The following is a 27580-nucleotide window of genomic DNA, read 5'->3' as shown; positions in this document are numbered from 1 at the left end:
GGGCAGCCGGGGAAACTGGCTTTGGTTTCCATCCTCGCCGTCGCGGCGGCTCCGCGCAGCGCCGCGTTACGGTTACTCTGGTTTCTGTCTGGCTAGCGTGCGGACGGGATGGACTTCACCGTGAGTGAGAGCCTAGGGCCCGCGGGCCGCCTCAGCGTGTGGCAGGTAGGGCTTCTGCCAGGAGGGGCCTCGGCCGACGGGAGACGGTTAGTGTTTGTTTTTTTCCTGCTTGTTCTCCCGGACTCCCAACTCAGTATTTGATGAGTTCCCTCTCTCCTCGGCGCTCTACCACCAGAGCCACGCCTCCAACTATTTAGCTATTTTTGAAGGGTTTTTGTTTTCGTGAGAATGTGTTCGCAAAATGCAATTTACTGAAATGCCTTTTATCTTTATTTGTTTTTTAACACACATTAGCTACACAGTGGAGATATTTTATTGTGACAGTTCCACGCGTGCATAAGATCTATTCCAGTCAATCCCTCACACGTGCTTGTTCCCCTCCTTTCCTACACAAATTCAAGAGGTTTCATTACTCATTGTTGCTTGTATTTTTGTGCCAGTACTAGGGTTTGAACTTAGGGCCTGGACGTTGTCCCCGCTCTACCACTTGTGTCACAGCTCCACTTCTAGCTTTTGTGTGTGGGGGGGGTGTTACTCAGAGATGAGTCTCATGGACTGTTATAACTGTCCAGGCTGGCTTGGAACCACAGTCCAGGCATGAGCCACCACCAGAACCTGGCCTACTTCTGGCTTTTTAGTAATTAGAGATGAGTCTCATTTTTTTTAACTGACCTTATGAGTAGTAAGTACCCTCCCTGTAAGTACTCTGTCTCAGGATGTATCTGAGTGATAACTTTGCCAGAACTGATGATGGAGTCTGGGGCATCCTCAAACTGTTAGTAGACAGGTGACTTGGGCTGGGAATGTGGCATAGCTGTAGAGCGCTTGCCCCACATACATGAAGCCCTTAGATCAAGTCCTCAGTACCACATACACAGAAAAAGCCTCGGGCTGGGAATATGGCCTAGTGGCAAGAGTGCTTGCCTCGTACACATGAAGCTCTCGGTTCGATTCCCCAGCACCACATATATGGAAAAACAGCCAGAAGGGGCGCTGTGGCTCAGGTAGCAGAGTGCTAGCCTTGAGCAAAAAGAAGCCAGGGAACAGTGCTCAGGCCCTGAGTCCAAGGCCCAGGACTGGCAAAAAAAAAAAGCCTCAGGGGCTGGGGATATGGCCTAGTGGCGAGAGCGCTTGCCTCATATACATGAGGCCCTGGGTTCGATTCCCCAGCACCACATATACAGAAAACGGCCAGAAGTGGCGCTGTGGCTCAAGTGGCAGAGTGCTAGCCTTGAGCAAAAAGGAAGCCAGGGACAGTGCTCAGGCCCTGAGTCCAAGGCCCAGGACTGGCCAAAAAAAAAAAAAAAAAAAAGCCTCAAGTGGCATTGTGGCCCAAGTGGTAGAACACTAGCTTTGAGCAAATAAGCTCAGAGACAACGCCATGGCCCTGAATTCAAGCACTAGGACTAACAAAAAAAAAAAAAATAGGTGACTCATGATGCTCCAAAATGGAGGTCTCCACAAGGAAGGAAGCCTCTAACTAGCACAGAGGGTATTGAGTTTGTGCTGTTCTTAGAAAAATGAATTTGAGCACACAAACCAAGAAAATGTATTAGTAAAGTTAGTATGTTGTCAGACCTGGGTGCAGACACATCTGATAACAGGTGCAGTGAGGTGTTTTTTTTTTTCTTTTTTGTTTTTTTTTTTGCCAGTCCTGGGGCTTGAACTCAGGGCCTGAGCACCACCCCGGCTTTTTGCTCACTCTACCTCTTGAGTCACAGTGCTACTTCCAACTTTTTCTGTTTATGTTTTTTCTGAGGATTCGAACCCAGGGCTTCATGCTTACTTGGCAGGCACTCTACCACTAGGCCACATTCCCAGCCCCTGCAGTGAGGTCTTTAACATGAGTATTTTTGGTGACAAAGAAAATGGAGTTTGACTGAAATTCACCTTGGAAAAGTGCTCCCTGACACATTTTGTCATCCTTCCACTATTGTATCAATTGGGTCCAGAGACATCAAAATTGGCCTGCTAGACTTGGATAACTGATATACTTGGGATGTTCCTCCAAAGTTGAGTCATTGGTGCTTGCAGTTTTCTTCAGACAAAAGATTCATAAACTCAACACAGTGCCCATCCTCCACATCTCTCTCTCTCTCTCTCTCTCTCTCTCTCTCTCTCTCTCTCTCTTTTCTTTCTGCCTTTCAGGGTGCTTGAACTTGGGGTCTGGGCACTGTCCCTGAGCTTTTGCTTAAGGCCAGCACTCTACCACTTGAGCCACACCACCACTTCAAGCTTTTTCTGTTTCTGTGGTGCTGAGGAATCGAACCCAAGGCTTCACACATGCTAGGCAAGCACTCTACCGGTAAGCCTCATTCCCAACCCCACAATAGCAATTTTGAGAGATGATGAGTTCATTTGTAAATAAAATATTGAGTAAGGAACTCCCTGTCTTCAAGCTTACTCCAGTCCAACATCCTCTTTAAGGGGAAATTAAGACTCTCCCCACCCCCCCATTTAGCAATTGGTGATTTTTACTGTTGATTACATGAATGTCTCTGCTAGCCCCAGCATATATTCCTATAACAGGCCTCTTTTTCTAGGGCCTAAAGCTAAGGGAAACAGACATGCCAGTAACAAACATAGCTTGATGTGCAAGACAAGATAAAGCATTAAAAAAGGAGCTGCCAGAAAAGGTAATATGAGGATATTCTTAGAGAAGAGACAATATAGAATAGAAGAACATCTAGCTGGGCTCCTGTGGCTCACACCTTCAATCCTAGCTACTCAGGAGGCTTAGATCTGAGGCTCTCAGTTCAAAGCCAGCCCACACTGGAAAGTCCTTGACACATCTTCAATTAACCACCAGAAAACTGGAAGTGGTGCTGTGGCTCAAAGTTATAGAGTGCTAGCCTTGAGTGAAAAAGCACAGGGACAGCACCCAGGCCCTGAGTTCAAGCCTCACAACCAACAACAAAATTAGAAGAACATGGACTTCTGATTTATAGTTAAAAAAAAAAACAAACACAAAACACAATTCTACCACATCTTTGATATCTGTGATAAATAACAGGTTTTTTTTTATGGCATTATTGAGGCTTGTACTTGGCTTGATGGTTGGCAGGCATATTCTCTACCACTCGAGCCACACCCTCATTGCTTTTTGCTCTTGTCAATTTTTTCTAATAAGGTCTCACTTTTTACTCCTGGGCCATCCTGGACCATAATCCTATTTATCCTTCCTGTGTAGTTGGGATCCGAACCTTTAATTGGTCAAGAATAGGGATCTCGGCTGGGGATATGGCCTAGTGGCAAGAGTGCTTGCCTCGTATACACGAGGCCCTGGGTTCGATTCTCCAGCACCACATATACAGAAAATGGCCAGAAGTGGCGCTGTGGCTCAAGTGGCAGAGTGCTAGCCTTGAGCAAGAAGAAGCCAGGGACAGTGCTCAGGCCCTGAGTCCAAGCCCCAGGACTGGCAAAAAAAAGAAAAAAAGAATAGGGATTTCATGAACTTTTGTCTAGGCTGGCCTCAAGCTTCTATCCTTGAGAGGCCAGCCTCTGAGGTTGCTAGGATTACAAGTGGGAGCTACTGCACTTGGCTAAAGAAGAGTTCATAGCTAGTGCTGTAACACTTGAGACACATCTCCAGTCCACAGATAATTTTGTCTTCATTTACATGTTTTTCAACTAGATAATCCTACATTACATATTAAAAAGCTCTTAAGGGGCTGGAAGCACGGCTCAGGTGTAATGTGCCTTCCCATAAGCATGAAGCTCTGAGTTCAAACCTCAGGAGGTAAGGGAAGGGATTCATATGGAGCTGGGAATGTTGTATTTCAGTGATAGAGTGCTTGGGGAAGCCCTAGATTAATCCCCCAAACTACCACAAACAAAAAACCCTTAGTTTAGTACTGCCTTACAATGATTTTTTTTCCTGTTTTTTTTTTTTTTTTTTTGGTTGTTGGTCAGAGATATAATCTCACAGACTGCTCTGCTATCAGACCTCAGCCTCCTAAGTAACTAGGATTACAGGTGTGAGCCATAGGCACCCATGTTTTTGTAAATGCCTTCTCTGTTAGTAAATTTACAGCTTGCTGTGTTTTCTCAGTTTCCCCAAATTATTCCCATTGATGGTGCTTTCAAGAAGCATCACAGATGCTTCCCTGCTTGGGGTTGTCTCATGGTGAGTTTATAGCTGCTACTTGGAGCTTGCTTTATCATTAGAGAAAATTTATGCTGTGTTAAGCAAGGTTTTTGGGTTTTTGTTTGTTTTTTTGCTGATTGTTTTGTGTGTATGTGTGTGAGTGAGTTCAAATCTTGGGGCTTACGTACTATCCCTTAGCCTTTTTGCCCAAGGTTGGCACTCTTTCACTTGAGCTATGCATCTATTTCTGTCTTTTTTGTTCCCTATTTGTTTTGTTTTGTTTTTGTTGCCAGTCCTGGGGCGTGGACTCAGGGACAGAGTACTGTCCCTGGCTTTTTGCTCAAGGCTAGTACTCTACCTCTTGAGCCACAGCTCCACTTCCAGCTTTTTTCTATATACATGGTGCTAAGGAATCGAACCCAGGGCTTCATGTATATGAGGCGAGCACTTTACCACCAGCCCCTCACTATTTGGACATGAGAGTCTCGGAGACTTTCCTGTCTAGGCTAGCTTCAAACTTTGATACTCATTTCTCGGCCTCCTGAGTTTCTAAGACTATTGGTGTAAGCCACCACCAGCACCTGGCTAAATTTTGTTTGTTGTTTTATTTTATTTTATTTTATTTTTTGCCAGTCCTGGGGCTTGGACTCAGGGCCTGAGCACCATCCCTGGCTTCTTTTTGCTCAAGGCTAGCACTCTGCCACTTGAGCCACAGCGCCACTTCTGGCCATTTTCTGTATATGTGGTGCTGGGGAATTGAACCCAGGGCTTCATGTATACGAGGCAAGCACTCTTTGCCACTAGGCCATATCCCCAGCCCTTGTTTCTTGTTTTAACAGATTATAAATTTTAATCTCAATTTGGGGTAGAACAGTTAAAAAGTGAGTGGTAATTGAAGGCATAGCTCAGGTGGTAGAGTGCCAGCCTTGGGTGATAAAACTAAGCAAGAATTGGAGGTCAGAGTTTAAGCCCTAGTATCAGCAGCCCTCCCCACAATAAAGTGGGGGTGGAGGCATGGCTCAGATGGTAGATCACCACCCACTGAGTTAAAGTGTCAAATGCTGAGTTTGAGTCCCAGTCTAAGCCAAAAAAAAAGGGGGTGAGCAAATAAAAGTTATGTTCTGTAATTTCAGTAAAACACTTTTTTTTTTTTTTTTTTTTTTTGCCAGTCCTGGGCCTTGAAGTCAAGGCCTGAGCACTGTCCCTGGCTCTTTTTGGTCAAGGCTAGCACTCTGCCACTTGAGCCACAGCGCCACTTCTGGCCATTTTCTATATATGGGGAATCGAACTCAGGGCTTCATGTATACAAGGCAAGCACTCTTGCCACTAGGCTATATTCCCAGCCCCTAAAACACATTTTTATAAGATGAAATTATAAAGTTGTTAGTACTTTGTGGAGGGGAGGAAGCTTGATTTGGTTAATTCTTCACTTCTAGGAAATAAGCTTATCTTTATTTTCTAGAATGAAATTAGTGTTATGATTAAGATTTTCCAACCTTTTATCTTTCTAGTGTTTATTCCGTGTTATAAGAAAAGGGCTAATGGGGGGCTGGGGATATGGCCTAGTGGCAAGAGTGCCTGCCTCGTATACATGAGGCCCTGGGTTCGATTCCCCAGCACCACATATACAGAAAATGGCCAGAAGTGGCGCTGCGGCTCAAGTGGCAGAGTGCTAGCCTTGAGCAAAAAGAAGCCAGGGACAGTGCTCAGGCCCTGAGTCCAAGCCCCAGGACTGGCCAAAAAAAAAAAAAAAAAAAAAAAAGAAGAAAAAGAAAAGGGCTAATGGCATATTTCAGAGGGAAAAAAAAGTCAGGTGCCAGTGTAGTAGTACAGGTGCACCTGTAGTCCTAGCTACTCAGGAGCTTGAGATTTAAGAATTGAGGTTCAAAGCCAGTCCTGAAGAAAAGTATGAGAAACTATCTCCAATTACCAGCAAAGTGCTAGTCTGGATGTGTGGCCTAAGTGCTAGAGCACCAACCCAGCAAACAAGCCCAGCAAGTGCAAGGCCTTGATTTCAAAGCCTAGAACCTCAATAAACGAAATTTTGTATCTTTTGGTATTGGCATCAAATCCTTGTACATCAGAACCTTGTATATGCTAGGCAAGTTCCCAGCCCCATCTTAACCATTTTAATCTATTATCTTTTTTTCTTCTTTTTTTTTTTTTGGCCAGTCCTGGGGCTTGAACTCAGGGCCTGAGCACTGTCCCTAGCTTCTTTTTTGCTCAAGGCCAGCACTTGCCACTTGAGCCACAGACCCCCTTCTGTCTGGCTTTTTCTATATATATGGTGCTGAGGAATCGAACCCAGGGCTTCATGTATAGGAGGCAAGCACTCTACACCACTAGGCCATATTCCCAGCCTTAATCTGTTTTCTTGTGTGCTTGTTTTTTTCTGCCACAGGGTTTGATTTTAGGGCCTTATGTTAGGCAGGCAGTCTTAACACTTGAGTAATCCCTCTAGCCCTTCCTGTTTCACTGCCTTGATCATTTCTAAATGAACATTTAGTAATGTAAATATATTCACATGGTTGCACAACAAGTATCCCTAACTTTTTCATGCCCATTAAACAACTGTATTTCCTTCTTCAGTTCTAGGCAACTACTATCTACTTGTTTGTATTAGTTGGACTCCTATAGATAGTTAAGTTGGTACTACTATCTATAAATGAGTCATAAGAAATCATAGTGTCTTTTTTTTTTTTTTTTTTTTTATTTATTTTTTTGGCCAGTCCTGGGCCTTGGACTCAGGGCCTGAGCACTGTCCCTGGCTTCTTCCCGCTCAAGGCTAGCACTCTGCCACTTGAGCCACAGCGCCGCTTCTGGCCGTTTTCTGTATATGTGGTGCTGGGGAATCGAACCTAGGGCCTCGTGTATCCGAGGCAGGCACTCTTGCCACTAGGCTATATCCCCAGCCCCCATAGTGTCTTTTTTTGTTATTGTTGTTAGTGATGGGGCTTGAACTCATCCCTCAGCTCTTTTACTCAAGGCTAGTGCTCTACCACTTTGAGCCACAGTGCCACTTCTGATTTTCTAGTGATTAGTTGGAAATAAGAATTTATCTTTTTTTTGCTAGTCCTGGGCCTTAAACTCAGGGCCTGAGCACTGTTCCTAGCTTCTTTTTTGCTCAAGGCCAGCACTTGCCACTTGAGCCACAGCGTCACTTATGGCCATTTTCTATATATGTGGTGCTGAGGAATCGAACCCAGGGCTTCATGTATACGAGGTAAGCACTCTTTGCCACTAGGCCATATTCCCAGCTCCCCCCCCCCCCCCCCGCCCCGACTTTTTGATCAGGGCCAGCTCTCTACAACTTGAGCCACAGCACCACTTCTGGCCTTTTCTGCTTATATGGTGCAAAGGGATCGAACCTAGGGCTTCATGCATGCTACTCTACCACTAAGTTACATTCCTAGCCAAAGGGCGTTTCTTTATTATATTTCCAAGCATATATCAGTGTATTCCAAACAACCAACACTTTCAGCTGGCTGGTTATTCTGTTTTCATGCATACAGACTACTTTGGCTCTGTTCACCCTCATTCATTAGCCTTCCATCCTCTTGGTGGGGATAAGAGTCTCTCCGACTTTCCATTCTAGGCTGGTTTAGAACCGTGATTCTCAGATCTCAGCTTCCTGAGTAGCTAGGATTACAAGCATGAGCCTGGCACCCAGCTTGTTTTATGTTTTTTCTTTTGAGTGTATTAATTGCACCTATGGGTTTCACTGTGGTATTTCAGACATGCAGATATGCTTTTAAAACACTCTCTAGTGCTTTCTATTTTCCTGTTCTTGTATTGATAACAGCTTTCATTGAAATTCTTGGTGGTGTCTTCATACATACTATAATGTATTTTCTTTTTTTTTTTTTGGCCAGTCCTGGGCCTTGGACTCAGGGCCTGAGCACTGTCCCTGGCTTCTTCCCGCTCAAGGCCAGCACTCTGCCACCTGAGCCACAGCACCCCTTCTGGCTGTTTTCCATATATGTGGTGCTGGGGAATCGAACTGAGAGCTTCATGTGTAGGGGGCAAGCGCTCTTGCCACTAGGCCATATTCCCAGCCCTGTATTTTCAAACTGTTCACTCTCCATTTTTATTTTTACTTCTCTTCTTTCCCTCATCCTTCCACATGATCCCATAGTTAAAATCATGTTCTGTATGTATTGTATACATATGTAATATATGTATATATTTATGTGTGAGGGTGGATAGTGGATATATGTAGATATCCCCGATTTTCCCCCAATCCTGGGGCTTGAAATTAGGACTTAGGTGCTGTTCCTAAGCTTTTTTGCTCAAAGTAAGTGTTCTACAACTTGAGCCACAGCTTCACTTCTGGATTTGGGGTGATTAAGTCTTATGGAATTTCCTGCTCTGGCTAGCTTTGAATGGTGATCCTCAGATCTTCAGGTTTCAGGTGTGAACTGCTGGCACGTAGTGAATTCTTAAGAATGTTTTGCCTGTCCGCCTTGTATGTAGCATGCTACCTGAATATCTAATTGTTACACGTTTGGTATGGATAGCACACAGGTTGGTGTCTTCCACAAGGCCAACCAGACAGACCTCACTTGTCACCTACAAAGTACCAATAGCTGTGCTCTGGAAGCATAGATCTCTTTTGAAGTCCTGAGCTATTTCTTGAACTAGATGCTAAAGGGGAGCTTGCAATCACTTCACTTTTTGGTCAGTTGTGGGGCTTGAACTCTGGGCCTGGTCACTGTCCCTGAGCTCTTCAGTTCAAGGCTAGCGCTTTACCACTTGAGCCACAGCGCTACTTCCAGTTTTCTGGTGGTTAGAGATAAGAGTCTCATGGGGACTTTTCTTCCCTAGCTAGCTGGCTTTGAACCACAATCCTGAGATTTCAGCCTCCTGAGTTGCCAGGATAATAGGCACGAACCAGCGGCACCCAGCTTAAAAGAGTAATTTTTAAAAATATTTTGCCAGTCATGAGACTTGAATTCCGAGCCTAGGTGCTGTCCCTGGGCTCCTTTTTGCTCAAAGCTAGCACTCTACCACTTGAGCCATTGTACCACTTCTCTTGACCACTTTGAGCCACAGTGCCACTTCCAGTTTTCTGGTGGTTAGGTTGAGATAAGTCTCATGGACTTTCCTGCCTGGGCTAGCTTTGAACAGTGATCCTCATATCCCAGCTTCCTGAGCAGGTAGGATTAAAGGCTTGAGCCACCAGCACCTGGCTGCCAGTGGCTTTTGTAGTCAGTTATTTTCTGGGTGCTTTCCCACTGTGGTTTTGTGGGCAATCTACTTTGTACAAACCATGGTATGGAGGAGCCCTTATCCACCTTGCTTTTTTTGCCTAGTGCTTGACCAGCAAGAAGTGGCACTGACGAATGGCCTTGTTTTCATTTTCATTTTCCTCATGATTAGTGGCATTGAACACCTTTTTATATACCTACTAACAGCCTTTTTCTTATCTTTTTTCTTTTTCTTTCCCTTTAAAAAAAACTCAGGGCCAGGGCACTGTCCCTGAGCCTCTTTGTGCTCCAGGCTAGTGCTATACCACTTGAGCCACAACTTTTGGTTTTTGAGTCAGTCTTTGTCTTTTTTATGCCTTTGCATTTAACTATAACCTTAAACTCTGCTGGAGGCATGGCTTATGTAGGAGCAGCACCCTCCTAGCAAGCACCTGACCCTGACTTCAAATCTTAGTGATACAAAAACCAAAACAAAACCCATACCTTAAATTACACTCAAATTTTTTGTCACTCTTTTGGTTATTGGTGCTTCTCCCATTTATCTCTCTCTTTTTTTTTTTTTTTTGCCAGTCCTGGGCCTTGGACTCAGGGCCTGAGCACTGTCCCTGGCTTCTTTTTGCTCAAGGCTAGCACTCTGTCACTTGAGTCACAGCACCACTTCTGGCCGTTTTCTGTATATGTGGTGCTTGGGAATCGAACCCAGGGCTTCATGTAAACGAGGCAAGCGCTCTTGCCACTAGGCTATATCCCCAGCCCCTCCCATTTATCTCTTATAACTTATTTTCATTCTTATCCAAGCTACGTATTCGGTAATTGGCTATTCTGATCAGCTACATGTTTAGAACCACTTTGGGTATAGTTTGGGTTTTTTGTTCAGCTTTTACTCAAAAAAAAATTTTTTTTTTTTTTTTTTTTTGCCAGTCCTGGGCCTTGGACTCAGGGCCTGAGCTCTGTCCCTGGCTTCTTTTTGCTCAAGGCTAGCACTCTACCACTTAAGTCACAGTGCTGGCTTTTTCTATATATGTACTACTGAGAAATCGAACCCAGGGCTTCTCTTCCTGTATATGAGGCAAGCACTCTACCACTAGGCCATATTCCCAGCCCCTATTCTTTTTGATTTACTCATATAGTATATGTTCTTGTGTGTGTCAGAATTTTTCTTTTTTCTTTTGTGGGTCTTACGGCTTGAACTCAGGGCCTGGGTGCTGTCTCTTGAGTTCTTTCACTCAAGGCTAGCACTGTTCCACTTTGAGCCACAACACCACTTCCAGTTTTCTGGTGGTTATTTGTAGATAAGAGTATCATGGGGGCTGGGGATATGGCCTAGTGGCAAGAGAGCTTGCCTCGTATTCATGAGGCCCTGGGTTCGATTCCAGCACCACATATACAGAAAACGGCCAGAAGTGGTGCTGTGGCTCAAGTGGCAGAGTGCTAGCCTTGAGAAAAAAAAAAAAAGGAAGCCAGGGACAGTGCTCAGGCCCTGAGTCCAAGGCCCAGGACTGGCCGGAAAAAAAAAAAAAAAGAGTCTCATGGACTTTTCTGCCTGGGCTGACTTTGAACCACCATCCTCAGATCTCAGCCTCCTAAGTAGCAAGGGACTACAGGCTGGAGCCACCAGTGCCTTCCCGTGTCAGAATTCTTAAAAATAAAAAGATGCAAAAAGTGTTTGTTTTGCTTTTTTGGTTTTTGTTGTTCAGATGAGGTTTTCCTCTACGTCCCATGCTGGCTTCGAATTTAAAATATTTCTTCCTTAGCTTTCTGAGTGCTGGAATTACAGGTATGTACCACTATGCCTGGTACAAATAATAATGCTTCTCTTCTATATCTCAACCATTAGTTCATCCCTTTACTTAAAGCAGGCAGCCAGGTGATCAAGTTTTACATGATAAAGCATTTGGAAATATTCTGTAGCACTTTTTATTTTAATTGACTTTTTTTCCTTATAGTTGATTATGGAAGATTCCCACAAGAATAACACTTCAGAGACAGTACCTCAACCTGGTTCAACAGTTCAGGGAGCTCATATTTCTCATATTGCTCAACAGGTAAGTCAAGGATGAGCCAAAATCTTAGAAATATATTATATGCAGATTTATCAAACCTTTTTTTTTAAAGAATAATTTAAAAAGTTTATTAGAAAAGAAATAGGACAGAGAAAGAGCACACATAGCATAGACTTGCTCAAATCTTTTAGTATTGATATTTGAGAGAAGAACCAAGCAAAGACTTTCAAACATAAATAGGAAAAGTAAATTTACATATCTTGTCAAGACTGTTTAGTCCGTATGTCGTTTCCCCCCCCCCCCAGCACAAGGTAGCCTGAAACTTCAACACATAGTCCCCTCTATATTCCACCCCACATCAACATGGGGCCTCGTGCTCTTTTTGTTCAACTTCTGCTCATGGCACTTTACCACTTGAGCCACACCTTCAGTTCTGGCTTTTTATTAGTAAATTGATTATGAGAGATTTGTCTGCCCTGGCTGACTTCAATCCTCAAATATCAGATCTCAGTCTCCTGAATAGATGTGAGCCACTGGTGCCTGGCTGGCCTAGAACTCTTGAACCTCCTGCCTTAGCATTCCAAGTGTTGGGTTATAAGCATGCACCACCACATGTGGATTTATTATTAGTTTTTGAACTTGCCTAGAACAGAGTCTGATGGGTTCATGAGGTAAAATATCTTTTTGTTTGTTTGCCAGTCCTGGGACTTGGATTCAGGGCCTGGGCAGTGACCCTGAGCTTCTTTTGCTCAAGGCTAGCACTACCACTTGAGCCACAGCACCACTTCTGGCTTTTTCTGTGTATGTAGTACTGAGGAATCAAACCCAGGGCTTCATGCATGCTAGGCAAGCACTCTACCACTAAGCCACATTCCTTGCCTAAGGTAAAATATCTTTGACCAGGGTATCGTTATTTTAACCCCAGACTACAATGAACTCATGTTTTCTCTTTAGTTCCTCTAAGTGATTAATAGATGTGTGCCATCATGCCCAGTTTGAACCATGTTAATTTTAGCAAGTTTATCATGCTTATATTAAAATGTTTTTTTCTGAGTAGAATTTAAATTGACAGTCAAACATGTAGACAAAATGGTGTATTTGGTAAAGAAGATATATATATACACACACACACATATATATTTGTGGTATTTAAAAAAATCACAGTGATTCTAGTTTCTACCTACAATATACAAATGTTGCTTCTACCCTAAAACAAAAGTTAAAAAAAAAATTATGTAATCTAAAAGACATAACAGTCCTCAAATTCACAGAGGTGGGATATAGACAAGGTTCACTTATAGCAGAACACAGAAGTCAGGGCTATTAAACCAGGAGAAATGAAAAAATTCAACAAAGTTTTAGTGAATTGCTAAAAACTTAAATGTAGGCTAGTATAAAAATATAAAATTTTTGGGGCTGGGAATATGGCCTAGTGGCAACAGTGCTTGCCTCTCATACATGAAGCCCTGGGTTCCTCAGCACCACATATATAGAAAAAGCCGGAAGTGGTGCTGTGGCTCAAGTGGCAGAGTGCTAGCCTTGAGCAAAAAGAAGCCAGGGACAGTGCTCAGGCCCTGAGTCCCAAGCAAGCCCCAGCACTTGTGTGTATCAGCAGACATAATTGATGTTTATGCCCTCTTGTAGACTCTTCTTTTGGTCAGTCATGGGGCTTGAACTCTGGGTGGGGGCACTGTCCCTGAGCTCTTCAGGTCAAGGTAAGCATTCTACCACTTGAGCCACAGCAACACTTCCAGTTTTCTGGTAGTTAATTGGAAATAAAAGTCTCATGGACTTTACTACCTGGGCTGGCTTTAAACCATCATCTTCAGATCTCAGCCTCCTGAGGAGCTAGGATTACAGAAATGAGCCACCAGTGCTCTTGTAGGCTTTTCTCTAAGTCAATTAAGCAGTTGCTCTTGATAAGAGTGAGATCAGAGAAAGCCTTGCTGACATAGACCTGGACCCTTTTCTCTTACGGACAAAGAACTTTAAGCTATTAGGGAGAGTAAATCCTGTTTTTCTTTGTTCCTAGAAGAAAAAGAGAAGAACTAAATGGCCCTGAGGGAAGTGTAAAAAACTGTCCTAGGCTCAGACCATTAGCTGTTTTTTTGTGTTTTTTTTTCTTTTGGTTTTTTTCCCCCGGCCAGTCCTAGGCCGTGAACTCAGGGCCTGAGCACTGTCCCTGGCTTCTTTTTTTTTGCTCAAGGCTAGCACTCTGCCACTTGAGTCACAGCGCCACTTCTGGCCATTTTCTGTATATGTGGTGCTGAGGAATCGAACCCAGGGCCTCATGTATATGAGGCAAGCACTCTTGCCACTAGGCCATATTCCCAGCCCTAGTTGTTTTTTTTTTTGTTTGTTTTTTCTTGCTACTGGGAGAAAGCTCCACCTTCTTGGAACCAAAGACAGAGTCCTGAATTGAGACTGAGACACGCCCAGGACAAAGGGAAACCTAATCAAACTAAAGCAGGCTGTCCCTAAACAAGGGACAGAGTGTGGAGAGAGCCTCTTTGGGCAGATCCCACAGAGAAAGCCTGTAGCTGAAGGTGGAACAAGAACGCAGAAACCCAACTCCTGTCCTCTCCTTCAATGAAGCTGGTCACACTGGAGGAATATGAAGCTGGGTAGTGCACTTAAGGAAATCATAATCTTCCCCAAACAGCTCAATTCTTGAATAGATCTGACTCCCTCTTCCTACACATATTTATTAATAGACTAATAGAAAAAGAATCCTTTATTAGACATAAATACTGTATCTCAATCTCTCCTGTCTTTTTGTTTGTTTGTTTCCAGTTCTGGGCCTTGGACTCAGGGCCTGAGCACTGTCCCTGGCTTCTTTTTGCTCAAGGCTAGCACTCTGCCACTTGAGCCACAGCGCCACTTCTGGCTGTTTTCTATATATGTGGTGCTGAGGAATCGAACCCAGGGCTTCATGTATATGAGGCAAACACTCGTGCCACTAGGCCATATTCCCAGCCCCCTCCTGTCTTATTATACATGATGTCCATCCAGGTAACAATTATAAAATGAAACATCAATAAAACTAAGAAAAAGCTGAAATTGGAAATCAAAACAATTAACAGATTTAGACTCAGGATGATCCAGTGGTTGGAATAGTTAGTGAATGTGGAATGACAATGAATGAATGTTACTTTACTGGAAAAGGTAGATAGCATGTGCACACAGTTTGGGAATTTCAGCAGAAGGATGAGACCTATCTGGAAAAAGTCAAATGGAAATGCTAAAAATAAAAATGGTACATATGAGTGATGCATGGGCTTATTAGACTTGTCACAGTTGAGGAAAGAATTGGTGAGCCTAAAGATGGGCTAATAGAAATAACCCAAATAGAAAACAGAAAAGTTAGTAGTGGAAAACAAAAGAGCATCCAGGACAATATTTGTTTAAGGCAGTACAATCACAGTTTCTAGGCTTGTGTTTCAAACCCATACTTTTAGCCTTTTTTCCACTTTATACTCTTTAACAGTGATGTGCTGTAGTTCTGTCTAGGGTTCTAAGTGCAAAAAGGCTGTGATGTACTTTCAGAGAAAATACGTGTGTTAGGTAAGTTTCAGTCCAGCATGAGTTATTATGTTAGCCACAGTTCAATGCTAATGAATTAAAACTATATGTTAAATAAGATGTTTTTTAGCAGAAACGTGTAAGATAAGATTATATACCTTCGGTTGAAAATTTTGTGCCCAGATACTTGGAGGAACCTAACCCTGCATTTCTCATCAGTCCAGTAGTTCCTTTGCAGATTCACTCTGTGTAATTATATAAATACCACAGATAACAGTGATCAACCATATGTGACAGTGGGGTTCATTGAAAGCCTTCACTAGAACTATTGTGACCCACCCAGGTGCTGGTGGTTCATGCCTGTATTCCTAGCTACACAGAAGGCTGACATTTGAGAATCATAGTTCAAAACTTGAGACTTTTTTTTTTGCCAGTTTTGGAAGCTTGAACTCAGCATGGGCACTGTCCTTGAGCTTCCTTTGCTCAAGGGTAGCACTATACTACTTGAGCAACATCATCACTTCTGGCTTTTTCTGCATAGTCTGTTGAATTTTTTTTCTTTTTTCTTTTTCTTTTCTTTTTTTTTTTTTTTTTTTTTGCCAGTCCTAGGCCTTGAACTCAGGGTCTGAGCACTGTCCCTGGCTTCTTTGAACTCAGGGCCTGAGCACTCTCCCTGGCTTCTTTTTGCTCAAAGCTAGCTAGCACTTGGCCAACTTGAGCCACAGCGCCACTTCTGGCCATTTCCTATATATGTGGTGCTGGAAAATCGAACCCAGAGCTTCATGCATTCGAGGCAAGCACTCTTGCCACTAGGCCATTTTCCCAGCTAGTTTATTGAGATAGGAGAGTCTCATGGACTTTTCTGCCTGGGCTGACTTTGAACCACAGTCCTCAAATCTCAGTCCTCCCGAGTAGCTGTTAGTAGGTGTTAGGAAAGTGAGTCATGAGTGTTAGGATGAAAGTGGATGAAAGGAGAGAAAAGGCAGAGACTTCAGCAGACCAGAGCACGTGTTAATCATGGCTGCAGAGGGACTCCATTTAACACCAAGCAGGTCACAGACACAAACGGAGGGAGTATGGGGGGGTTTTAGGATTTCATACATTTAAAGGTGAGATCTGCTTTGGAATTTTTTTGTCCTGTCCTGTTGGATATTGATTTATGGTGTACTTTCAGATAAGGTCACTGGTGAACTTTTCCTGAGAACCAGGAGGGGTCCCCGGGGAGGATGGTCAGTGGTCATGGGAGTAACATTGAATTATAAGAACAAAGTAGATTTCCCCTCAATAGGATTATGGGCATGAGCCGTCAGCATCAGGCCCTGAGACTTATCTCCAATTGAATCAGAGTGGAGGTGTAGCTCGTATGGTAGAGCACTAGCCTTGAGTAGAAAAAGATCAAGTGAGGCTATACCAGTTATGCACATGCATACACACACAATATATGTATATACACATATATGTGTATGTATGTGTGTATGTATGTATGAATAAAAGAAAAGGAGGGAAAGGATCTATATGGAGAGAGGAATGAAACAATTCCTCCTTGCATAAATAACTTGAGTTTAACTCAAAAGGGAAGCTAAGAAATGAAGTGTCTAAAGAGAAGGTGTTGTTGTTGATCTTAAATTTTAATTTATTTAGTTAATTATTATTACGTGTGCCAGTCCTGGGGCTTGAACTCAGGGCCTGAGCACTCTCCTGACCTTTTTGTGCTCAAGGCTAGTTCTGTGCCACATGAGCCACAGCTCCACTTCTGGCTTTTTTTGATAGTTAGTTGGAGGTAAGACTCTCAACAGATTTTCTTGCCTGGGCTGGCTTTCAACCAGGATCCTCATCTCAGCCTCCTGAGTAGCTAGGATTATAGGTGTGATCCACCAGCACCAGGGCTTGAGTTTTATTTTGAAACCAAGTCTTGCTGTATTGCCCAGCTAGCCTGGAACTCGCAGTCCTCTGTTTTTTTGTTTTTTTTTTTTTTTTGCCAGTCCTGGGCCTTGGACTCAGGGCCTGAACACTGTCCCTGGCTTCCTTTTGCTCAAGGCTAGCACTCTGCCACTTGAGCCACAGTGCTGCTTCTGGCTGTTTTCCATATATGTGGTACTATGGAATTGAACCCAGGGCTTCATGTATACGAGGCAGGTTCTCTTGTCACTAGGCCATATTCCCAGCCCACTCACAGTCCTCTGATGTCCTCTGATGTCTAATGTAAGTGGTGAGATTACATGCATGGACCAGTTTATTTTATTTTATTTTATTATTTATTTATTTATTTATTTTTTTTTGGCCAGTCCTGGGGCTTGGACTCAGGGCCTGAGCACTGTCCCTGGCTTCTTTTTGCTCAAGGCTAGCACTCTGCCACTTGAGCCACAGCGCCACTTCTGGCCGTTTTCTGTATATGTGGTGCTGGGGAATCGAACCCAGGGCTTCATGTATATGAAGCAGGCACTCTTGCCACTAGGCCATATCCCCAGCCCCAGTTTATTTTATTTTTTAAGGTGAGGAATAAATAGCCTGTTTATATACCAAAGGGAGTGATGCTGTAGTGATAGTTTCACAATATCATTTGGGAATAAGATACTCTCAGAAGTATTTGTTTTTTTCCTCTGGTGCCAGGCCTGTGGGATTTACATTTACAGTCAGCTATTCAGGAAGCAGAGATTGGAGGACCCAGATTTGTCAGTCTGAGACTAGTCTGTCAAAGTTAATGGAAGACTGTATCTGAAAAACAAAACTGAAATGATGCGGGGGGGGTGGGGTGGAGTGTTGGCTCAAGTGGTAGAGTTGGCTGGCAAGTGTGAGGCAAGATTTTTTCCGAGTGAGTGTGTGTATAAATTATGTCAGAAGATAAGGAAAATGTATGAATGTAAGAGTGGAGGAAATTTCTGTGGACTAAGGGTACACGGCTGGAGAGCAGCCTGGAGAAGAAAGCCTTGGATTCTGAAGAGTCAGTGGGAAAGTTTATGCTGTTTTTCAGCCCAGACTCAGGTGTTCTTGAGTGCAGATTAGGTGTAGATGAGTGCATTGTCAAGTAACTACAGTGAAGCAAGAAAAAGGATATTAAGAACATAATGTAGTGATCATGCTGGACATATAACTTAAATTGTATAAGGAAGGAAAGGAGTAGGGTCTTGATGGGGTCGCATCAAGAAAAAACAATAAAACCAACAGACTATAGCTTCTTTTTTTTTTTTTTTTTGGCCAGTCCTGGGCCTTGAACTCAGGGCCTGACCACTGTCCCTGGCTTCTGTTTTGCTCAAGGCTAGCACTCTGCCACTTGAGCCACAGCGCCACTTCTGGCTGTTTTCTGTATATGTAGTGCTGGGGAATCGAACCCAGGGCCTCATGTATGCAAGGCAGGCACTCTTGCCACTAGGCCATATCCCCAGCCCAGACTATAGGTTCTTGTGTAGTTAAAATTTTGGTATTCCAAGTATTGGAGGTAGTGAATCTGGAAATAGGTAGTACTCAGAGGAGGGATACTTGAATTTGAGGTTGTAAAGGGGTGCCTATATGCATATGATAGGATTTAGGTCACTGGTTCTCAACTGGAGTGGTATGCTTTTCCATTGAGATGTCTGGAAATTGGTGGGCAGAGGAGTTATAATTGACATGTGGTGGACAGAAGCTACATATTAAGTGGCTTATAAAACAGGATATTCTTACACATGGGAGAGTTGTCCTCAAGTAGCAAGCAGAGCGCTAGCCTTGAGCAAAAGAAGCTCAGAGATAGTACCCAAGCCTTGAGTTCAAGCCCCAGGAATGACACAAAAACAAAATAACACAAATTATATCAGGAACATATGGGAGAAAACAGTGTTGTAGGTCTAAAATCTTAAATAAGAGGATTGCCATGAGGTCAGTTTGCTACATAAACTTCAAAGTTGTTGAAGCACAATGGTCAGGAGACAGCACCAGCGGAGAGCAAACTCCCCTCTCTAGGCTCCCGAAGAGTGCAGTGGAGAGCTGTAGTAGGAGCAAGTGTAACAGAGATGTGGACACATTACAATTACAGCAAGATGGAGAGAAGCTACTCCATGCTTGCTGAATTTTACAGAAACATAAAGTCTAGATTGAGAGGCATCCTTGCTTAGTGGGAAGAAGCCCTAGTTCAAATCCTGGCTGACTTGGGACATAGTCTCTTCTTTACACTGGATGTTCATCACCTGGGAATTAAGAGACTTGATGCTCTTTAAGGTTTTTCCCAGCTCACACTTTCTCATATTGTAGAACATTTTGTGTACTTTAACCACATGTGCATGGGAATGATCGTGATAACAAACATGGTATGTCATTTGATTTTCTCAGCACTTTATACGATGCTTCATATCAGCTCATCTTTTTATAATCTCTTATTTTATAGGTCACACAACTAGTAATAGAGGTGGTTGCAGTCCAGTAGTTTGACTCCTGCCATAAATGAAGACAAATGAGGATCATTGAAGAAAGGAGAATAATTTTGGTTCCATAACACTTTAAAACAAAATTAGTCATCATTCCATTTAGTTTTTATTCTGGTACTGGAGCTTGAATTTGGGCCTTGTGTACTCTTCCATGGCAGCTGGTTCTCTACTACTGTAGACATGCCTCTAGCTCTGGCTTTTTGTTTGCTGAATGGAGATGAGTTTTCTGGATTTGTCTGCTTGGGCTGAATCTGAGCCTCAGTCCTTGATCTTGTATTTCCCTTCTGGCTTTTGTTCCAAAAATTACTTACCTGTCTTCTAGCTGCACTTTAAAATTTCTATACCCCCTTATTGGGGTACTAGCAATGAAAAACAGAACTGGGTGTTTGTTAAATTCAAGACATTGTATCCAGACTACTACAGTATGAGAGAGAAATACCCTAGCATAAGCCAAGCTCAACTCTGCTGAAACAAAGGTAGGGAGCTTTTTCAACACCAGGGTGTACTGAGAGAAAAGTACTTAAGACTGCAGATGGGGTTGTTTGTCCATGTGATGGGCATCGTAGTTTGCTGATATTCTCCACAGAGACAGATGTGGGAATCCTCGAGAGGGTAAGCCAAGATCACCCTTGTGCAAGACATTTTGTGTTGTAGAAAATTTATATCTCAAGAGGCAGGAAAAAAAAAAACAGTTTTCATCTTCTCCCCTTCACCCCCTCCCCCCCTGAAAAATTTTTATTGATGTATAAGGGCCAGCTTTGTGTTTTCTAGAACAAACAATGAAGTCAGGCCCATAGGCTCTGGCTGGGGCAAACAGTACATTCTTTGAGCATCAGTAAGCTTTCTCAGCAAGGCATTTTAAGGGGGCTGGGATCACTTGCAGGGACATAGCATGCGGTTAAGAGAGGTACAACTTGACATGAGCATGAAAAGGATGATAGATGTACTTTTTTGTAATTTTTATTATAAAGGTGGTCTACAGAGGGGTTACTGTTACATGAGTTAGATAAAGAGTCTTTTTGTTGGACAATGTCACTGCTTCCCTTTCTCTTTCCCAGTTTTTCCCTCCTATCCCCACTTACTAATTGTGTAGTTCATTTTCAACGTAGTGTCTAGTGAGTACCACTGCTTCATTTGTCCCTCCATTTCTGGTATTTCCCCATTTTATTCCTACAAATAAATTATATCATGATTTGTTTACCTAAAATATTTTGCTAAAATTAAAAAGACAGTACCCCCAGCTGGAATTTCTCATCCTTTGATGCATCCTTTTGCAGCCACATCTGTTTAAAATACCGTGTTGTAAAGAACCTCCTTCATAGTTCCTTTCTTTGCAATGCCTCCTTGCCCACATGTGCTCCTTCTGGGGACTGCTTACCCTTTGAGACCCAGCTGAAGCTAACACCCTTTCTTCTTTCCCTCTACTTGTAGCCATCATTTATTAGTTTTTACTTCCAGTCCCCAGGTTAAGTATCTGATAGTTGGTAAATAGACGTGATTAAATATAATCAGTTCTGAAATAGACTTTTTAGTGTTAAGTTGGCTGTCTTATGTGCATAGGTGCAATATATATTTTGTTAATTGAATGAATTTTTATTTGTCCTCAGATGTCATTAAGAGGATCTACACCAGTGACAATTGTACCACTTCCGGGAGAGCAAGTACAGGTTCAGGGGGTCATCCAGAAAGCTCAGTCTTCTGTAATTCACCTACCACTCGTGCAAACGGTACAGAAATTCAAAGACAGTGGTTCAGAGTGGGAACTTTATGCCTCCCTGGAGTCTTCAGACACTGAAATTGCTTGAAGTTATAATAAACCAAGATATAACAATAAGTTGTCATAGAAATAGACAATAGAAAAGTTCAAAATATCATATATATAATGCCCACTGAAATTAGACTACAACTGGCAAAGCAGTAGTAGTATTGCTTAGAATTTGAGATAATGAAACTTGTTTTGAGAGACAGGATAACACTACGTGATCCAGGCTATCCTCCAACTTGATGTAGCTGGCCTTAAACTGAATCTTCCCAGCCAGGAGCTGGTGGCTCATGCTTGTAATCCTAGCTACTCAGGAGGCTGAGATCTGAGGATTGTAGTTCAAAGCCAGCCCGGGCAAGAACATCCATGAGACTCTTATCTTCAATTAATCACTAGAAAACCAGAAGTGGCACTAGCCTTGAGCTGAAGAGCTCAGGGACAGCAACACCCAGGCCCAGAATTCAAGCCCTATGACCAAAAAATAAAACAGAATCTTCTGGCTTCAGTCTCCTAAGTGTTGGGATTATAGCTGTGCACTACCACATTCAGTTGAAAATGAAAGCTTAATCTTCAGGAAAAGAACTCTTTTATCCCAGTGCTATCTTTCATGAAAAGCTTTTTCTTTGGGTGGAGGGGGAGAGCTAGGGTTCGTACATGTATCTGTTATTTCCATACCAACACTTGCAAGTCATTACAGAGAAATACACAGTCTTAGCTACAAGTAATCACTTAGTTTTAGAAATTTTACTTGAGTTCAGTGGGAGGATTTGAAGTAAATGGAGAGACGCATTGAAAGCTAAAGGGATGGGTAGAAATGGATTATGTTTGTTTTTGTGTTTCTTTTGGTTTGGTGATACTGGGATGTGAACTCAGGCATCCTGCTTGTTAGGTTATTTTTTCAGAGCCCTGTTCCCTAGTTTTGCCAGGACAGCCAGCTGGCTCTGTGGTTCTCTTCTTTCCTCCCTGGTGGTTCCTCCTCAGTCTCATTTGATGTCTCTGAGTATTTCTAGGTTAAGTCCTTCTCTTCTCTGAATTTACCCCTTAGTGAGGTTGTTCAATCTCAAGGTTTTAAGACCTTCAAAGAACATTGCCTTCCTGATTTATCTAGCAAATTCAGTCTCTTCAATAGGAATAACTGGGTACATAAGCTTTTCAAATTCAGCATGTCCCAAATCCAAATCAGACAGCATTGGTAAATTACAAAACAAGAAATCTCTAATTTCTCAGTATAAATGAGATAGAGATTGAGATTGAGAGGCTCGTCTTTTTAATGGTAGTTTTATTTGGGGATAAACTATTCTTAGCTCTCTGCTCCTGGAAGACACTTTCCCCTTTTTCCATTTGTTGCTTTAGACACAAAAGAATTGGGGTAGAAAGAAACAAGTAATTTTCTTTGAGCGTAAAAACTCAGGTCTTAAGAATTGGGGTAGAAAGAAACAAGTAATTTTCTTTGAACGTAAAAACTCGGGTCTTTTTCTATCTATACTTTTCATCATATTAAAACCAGTTCTGATTTTTAGGTGTGTTTATCAGAAAGTGAGGAGTCTCAGGACTCATCCGACAGCATAGGCTCCTCGCAGAAAGCTCACGGGATCCTAGCCCGGCGCCCATCTTACAGGTCAGTACTCCTGTGTCAACTGGGTGTGTGCCATACTACTAAACCTGAAGAGGGGGCTTGTGGTTAGGTAAGCAAGGGAACATTCAGACATGAGAGCCAGATTATACAGGCTGAAGAATAAGACTTGTGTATTAAATTTCCATATTTACTTTAGTACATAGTTAACTGCAGTAGCAGTATAAAAACTAGAGACAATAGGAATTGGACTATGTATTTCTTAGCTTCCTAACTTTGGGATTTTATTCTGTCCTCTCTACCTGTCACTTTATTTGAACCAATCAGAAAAAGGTAGTCAATTTCAGTCTGTGACTCTCAGAAAAACTTTGTTGTCCTGGCTGGGTTTTCTTTTTTCTCAGGCCGTAAAGCTCTGATTGGCTTTTTTGCCCCAGGTTGGTGCTTTACAGTGTGAGTTACCCCTCCATCCTTCTCTGGGTAACTCACTGAAAATAAGTTCGAGGGACTTTTTTTGTACTGGCTGGACTCGAACCAGTAGCCTCAGATTTCAGTCTCCAGAGTCGCTAGGATTACAGGCATGAGCTACCAGCAAGATGAATCCTCTTGGAATAAATGAAAAGAAATCTCCTTTGCTGAGGGAGAAAGGATGATGTAGAGTAACAAAATCATAATGGGTAGATTCAATAAGAGAATGAGAAAGTCTTTTTTGTACAAGTTAGTACTAGGGTTTCATTTCAGTGCCTGAGCTCTAGCTCATCTTTTTAATTCATAGTGGTACCCTGCCATTTGAGCCTCACCTCCAGTCTGGCATTGAACCTTGAATCCTCAGATCTTAGCCCCTCTGAGTTGCTAGTATTACAAGCATTAGCTACCAGTTGGTTGATCTGTTTTGAAAATTGATACCAGTTTGGACAGAATAGAAAAATCATACTTTCTCAAAAGTCCCTGGGAAACGACTTGTCATTAAAGTCACAGAAAGAAAGGAAAAAAGTATATAATACAGGGGAAATTCCTGAAGAAATAATGGTTAAAAAACACTTAAAGTTAGTGAAAGGTATAAATCTACAGATTCAGAAAGCTCATCCAACCCTAAACAGGGAAAATAAAGGAATCACTGCCTGAACATAACTCAGTCCAATTTCTGAAAAGTAAATGACAAAACTTGCCAGGAGTTGGTGGCTTGTGCCTCTCTAATCCTAGCTACATGGGAGGCTGAGATCTGAAAAATATATCAACTGAAGTAAGCCAGGGTCAGAATCTTTTTTCACATTTTTCATGTTTTTTCATATGTAGTTGTTGGACCTAAAAAATACGTATACGTGTAAACATATTCAGGATCATAATTATCCAGAATTTTGTATCTAGTGAAAATATGCTTCAGAAATGGAGGTGAAGTACTATCAGGAAGAAAAACAAATTCTTGCTATCAATTGTTCTGTGAAATAACTGCTAAGAAAGTACTTAAGACAGCTGGGAATATGGCCTACTGGCAAGAGTGCTTGCCTTGTATATATGAAGCCCTGGGTTCAATTCCCCAGCACCACATATGTAGAAAATGGCCAGAAGTGGTACTGTGGTTCAAGTGGTAGAGTGCTAGCCTTGAGCAAAAAGAAGCCAGGGACAGTGCTCAGGCCCTGAGTCTAAGGCCCCGGAAAGTACTTAAGACAAAGTAGGAAGGTTAGGAATAAAGAAACAACACCAGAAGTATCGAGGTGTATGTATTGTAATAACCTGAGCATGTGATGTATCCATGTAATTCCAGTACTAAGGAAACTAAAGCAGGAGGATCAGTCATGAGCTCAAGAGCAACCCAGGCTACAAACAACAACAAAAAACTGCATGTGATTTCTGTATTTCTCTCTTAAAGTGCTAAAGTTGTGATGCTAAGCAGACTGAAAGGCAAATGTTATAATCTCTGACGTTCTGAGAAACCTTCAAATAACCTAAAAGACTGCAGGTGCAAAACAGAATAAAGCTGAACACCAGTAGCTCGTGCTTATAATTCTAACTATGCAGGAGGCCGAGATCTGAAGACTGCAGTTTGAAGCCAGACTGGGCAGACAAATCTAAGAGACTCTTACCTCCAATTGACCAGTAAAAAAAAGTGGAGGTGTGGCTCAAGTAGTAGTGCACCAGCCTTGAGGGGAAAAAAAAAAAAAAAGGATCAATGAGCTGAGTCAGTATCTATGATCATATTTAAAAGATATGGCTTATATATTTAAGACATTTTAAGAGACTAACATCCCAAATAACTGTGTAAATATGAAAATTCCCAACCAAGTATTAGCAACAAGGTATTAAACACCGTGACCAAGTAAGATTCATCTCTGAAGTGTAACTTAGATTGGTTTAAAAAGCTAATGGAGTAAATCATGTTACTAGACTAAAAACAACTTACAGACTCAATAAAAGCATTTGACAAAATCTAGTACCCTTTAATGATGAAAATGTTCAACAAACACAAGAGGACCAGATGATGGTACACATTTCAGGAGGCAAAGATTAGGAGGATCGTGGTCTGAAGCTAGCCCACCCAAAAACATGAATGAGACCCTGTTTGAAAAACTAAAAAGGCCTATATGCATGATTTAAGAGAGAGTGCTTGCCTAGCAAGGGTGAAGCCCTGAGTTCAGTTCCACTTCCTGCCAATTAAAAAAAGGTGTGGGGCTTTCTTTTGTGTGTGTTTGCCAGTACTAGGGCTACAATTCAAGATCCTGGGTGCTGTCCCATAGCTTTTTTTGTTCAAGGCTTCCCCCTACCACTTGAGCCACAATTTGTTTAAAAAGCTCTTAAAAGGTTATCTGCATAAGAATAGGAAGAGATGACATTGATCAAGATTAACTTCATAACTTGACTTACAGAATAATAACCGCTTTGTACAACTACTTAATAAAACCTCTCACAAGTAAATGGCCTTATGAGAAGGAAAGTAATTTGCCTTGCTAGAGAATTATCTTTTTATTTTTTATTTTTGCCAGTCCTTGGGCGTGGACTCAGGGCCTGAGCACTGTCCCTGGCTTCTTTTTGCTCAAGGCTAGCTCTCTACCTCCTGCGCCACATTGCCACTTCTGGCTTTTTCTGTTTATGTGGTGCTGAGGAATCGAACCCAGGATTTCATGCATGTTAGGCAAGCATTCTACCGCTAAAGCCACATTCCCAGCCCTAGAGAATTATCTTAAGTGATCTGAAGTTGTTTCCCTTTAATACACTATTTTTTTGGCTAGTCCTAAGGCTTGAACTCAGGGCCTGGGCAGTATTCCTTTTGCTCTACCACTTTGAGTCACAGCACCACTTTGGGACTTTTCTGAGTAGCTTATTGGAGAGGGTCTCATGTTCTTTCCTGCCTGGGGTAGCTTCAAACTGCAATCCTCCTATCTCAGCCTCATGAGTAGCTAGAATTACCAGGCATGGGACACCAGTCCCAGCTCAGTAAGTTAGTGGTTTAAAAAAAAAGGCATCTAGGTTAGAAAGGAAAAATAAAAACATGGTTTAGTCATTATAATCTGCTATTATCAGACCACAGACAGGGCTGGGGATATGGCCTAGTGGCAAGAGTGCCTGCCTCATATACATGAGGCCCTGGGTTCGATTCCCCAGCACCACATATACAGAAAATGGCCAGAAGTGGCGCTGTGGCTCAAGTGGCAGAGTGCTAGCCTTGAGCAAAAAGAAGCCAGGGACAGTGCTCAGGCCCTGAGTCCAAGCCCCAGGACTGGCAAAACAAAACAAAAAAAAAGACCACAGACAGGGTATTTATAAACAAAATGAATTTGTTTGGCTCATGGTTCTACAGGCTGGTAAGCCCACGAGTATGGAGTCACATCTAGTGAGGGCCCTCATGTTTTGCCATTGTATGGCAAGAGAGGTAAGAAATAAGCAAAGGGGGCTGAACTTGGCCCTTTTCATCAGGAACCCACTCTTTAGTAACAGCATTAATCCTTTCATGAGGGCAGAAACCTCATAAGCTAATTACCTCCTGTCTTTTGACACGGCTCTTAGCTGCACCAGTGGCTCACACCTGTAGTCCTAACTACTCAGGAGGCTGAGATCTGGGGATGGTGGTTCAAAGCCAGCCCATGCAGGAAAGTCCATGAGACTCTTATCTCCAATTAACCACCAGAAAACTGGAAGTGGTACTATGGCTCAAAGTGGTAGAGCACTAGACTTGAGCTGAAGAGCTTAGGAACAGCGCCAAGGCCCAGAGCTCAAGCCTTATGACCGACAGTCCTTCCCCCCCCCTCAAAAAAAAAACACCAAAAAGCTGATGTCTTTGGCATTAAGTGTCCACATATGAGCTTTCTTTTTAAAATTCATTTCGATATTTTACGTAAAGAGGCATATAGGGACTGTGCCTTTGCGTTTCTGTCCCAAGAATGTGCTCATTTCTTTCTACACGTGATCTTTGTGATACATACTCCAACCATAGTATATATAGAGAGAGAAAATCTTAAGAAATGCGCCAAAATGTAACAAGTTCAGCAAGGTTGTAGGATATGAGATCAGTATACAAAAATGAATAGTATTTTTACAAGCTAGCAATATACAATCCATCCATGAAATTAGGAGGCTATTCTATGGGTGCTGATATCGCTTGTAATGCTAGCAACTTGGGAGGCTGAGATTGGGAGGAAAGCAGTTGAGGGCCAGCCTAGATATATGTATGAAACCCCTTCTCAGCCAATAGCTGGGCATAATGGCATGCACTTGTCATTCCAACTGTGTGGGATGCTGCAAACAGGAGGATCATGTGGTTCCAGAACAGACAGGCAAGAGGGAAAAAAAGTTTTGATAAAGTTTAATAGAAGAAACAGCATAGTGGTTTTATCCCAGAATCATAAAAACAGTCCAGGCACACGTGTGGGCAAAAAGCAAGCTATCTCAAAACAACCAGTGCGAAAAAGGATTGAAA

General features: G+C 42.5%; 1 protein-coding gene across 3 annotated transcripts in view; it reads left to right on the top strand.

Moving 5' to 3' along the window:
• Atf1 (activating transcription factor 1) overlaps positions 1–27580 on the top strand; it is a 43964-nt gene that overhangs the window by 816 nt on the left and 15568 nt on the right. The window contains exons 2-4 of one of the 3 annotated variants that reach the window (XM_048364574.1): positions 11361–11459; positions 20944–21063; positions 22619–22716. In XM_048364574.1, coding sequence (XP_048220531.1) covers positions 11367–11459; positions 20944–21063; positions 22619–22716 — 311 coding nt within the window. In that variant the 5' untranslated portion in view covers positions 11361–11366. Of the gene's footprint in view, positions 1–11360; positions 11460–20943; positions 21064–22618; positions 22717–27580 lie in introns of those variants that run through there. The other 2 variants (XM_048364585.1, XM_048364596.1) reach the window with 2 other exon arrangements.

Source organism: Perognathus longimembris, chromosome 1, assembly GCF_023159225.1.
Source record: "Perognathus longimembris pacificus isolate PPM17 chromosome 1, ASM2315922v1, whole genome shotgun sequence".
NCBI classification, from domain to species: domain Eukaryota; kingdom Metazoa; phylum Chordata; class Mammalia; order Rodentia; family Heteromyidae; genus Perognathus; species Perognathus longimembris.
The sequence above is the reverse complement of the archived record's forward strand: the minus strand, read 5'-3'. Positions and strand labels throughout refer to the sequence as shown.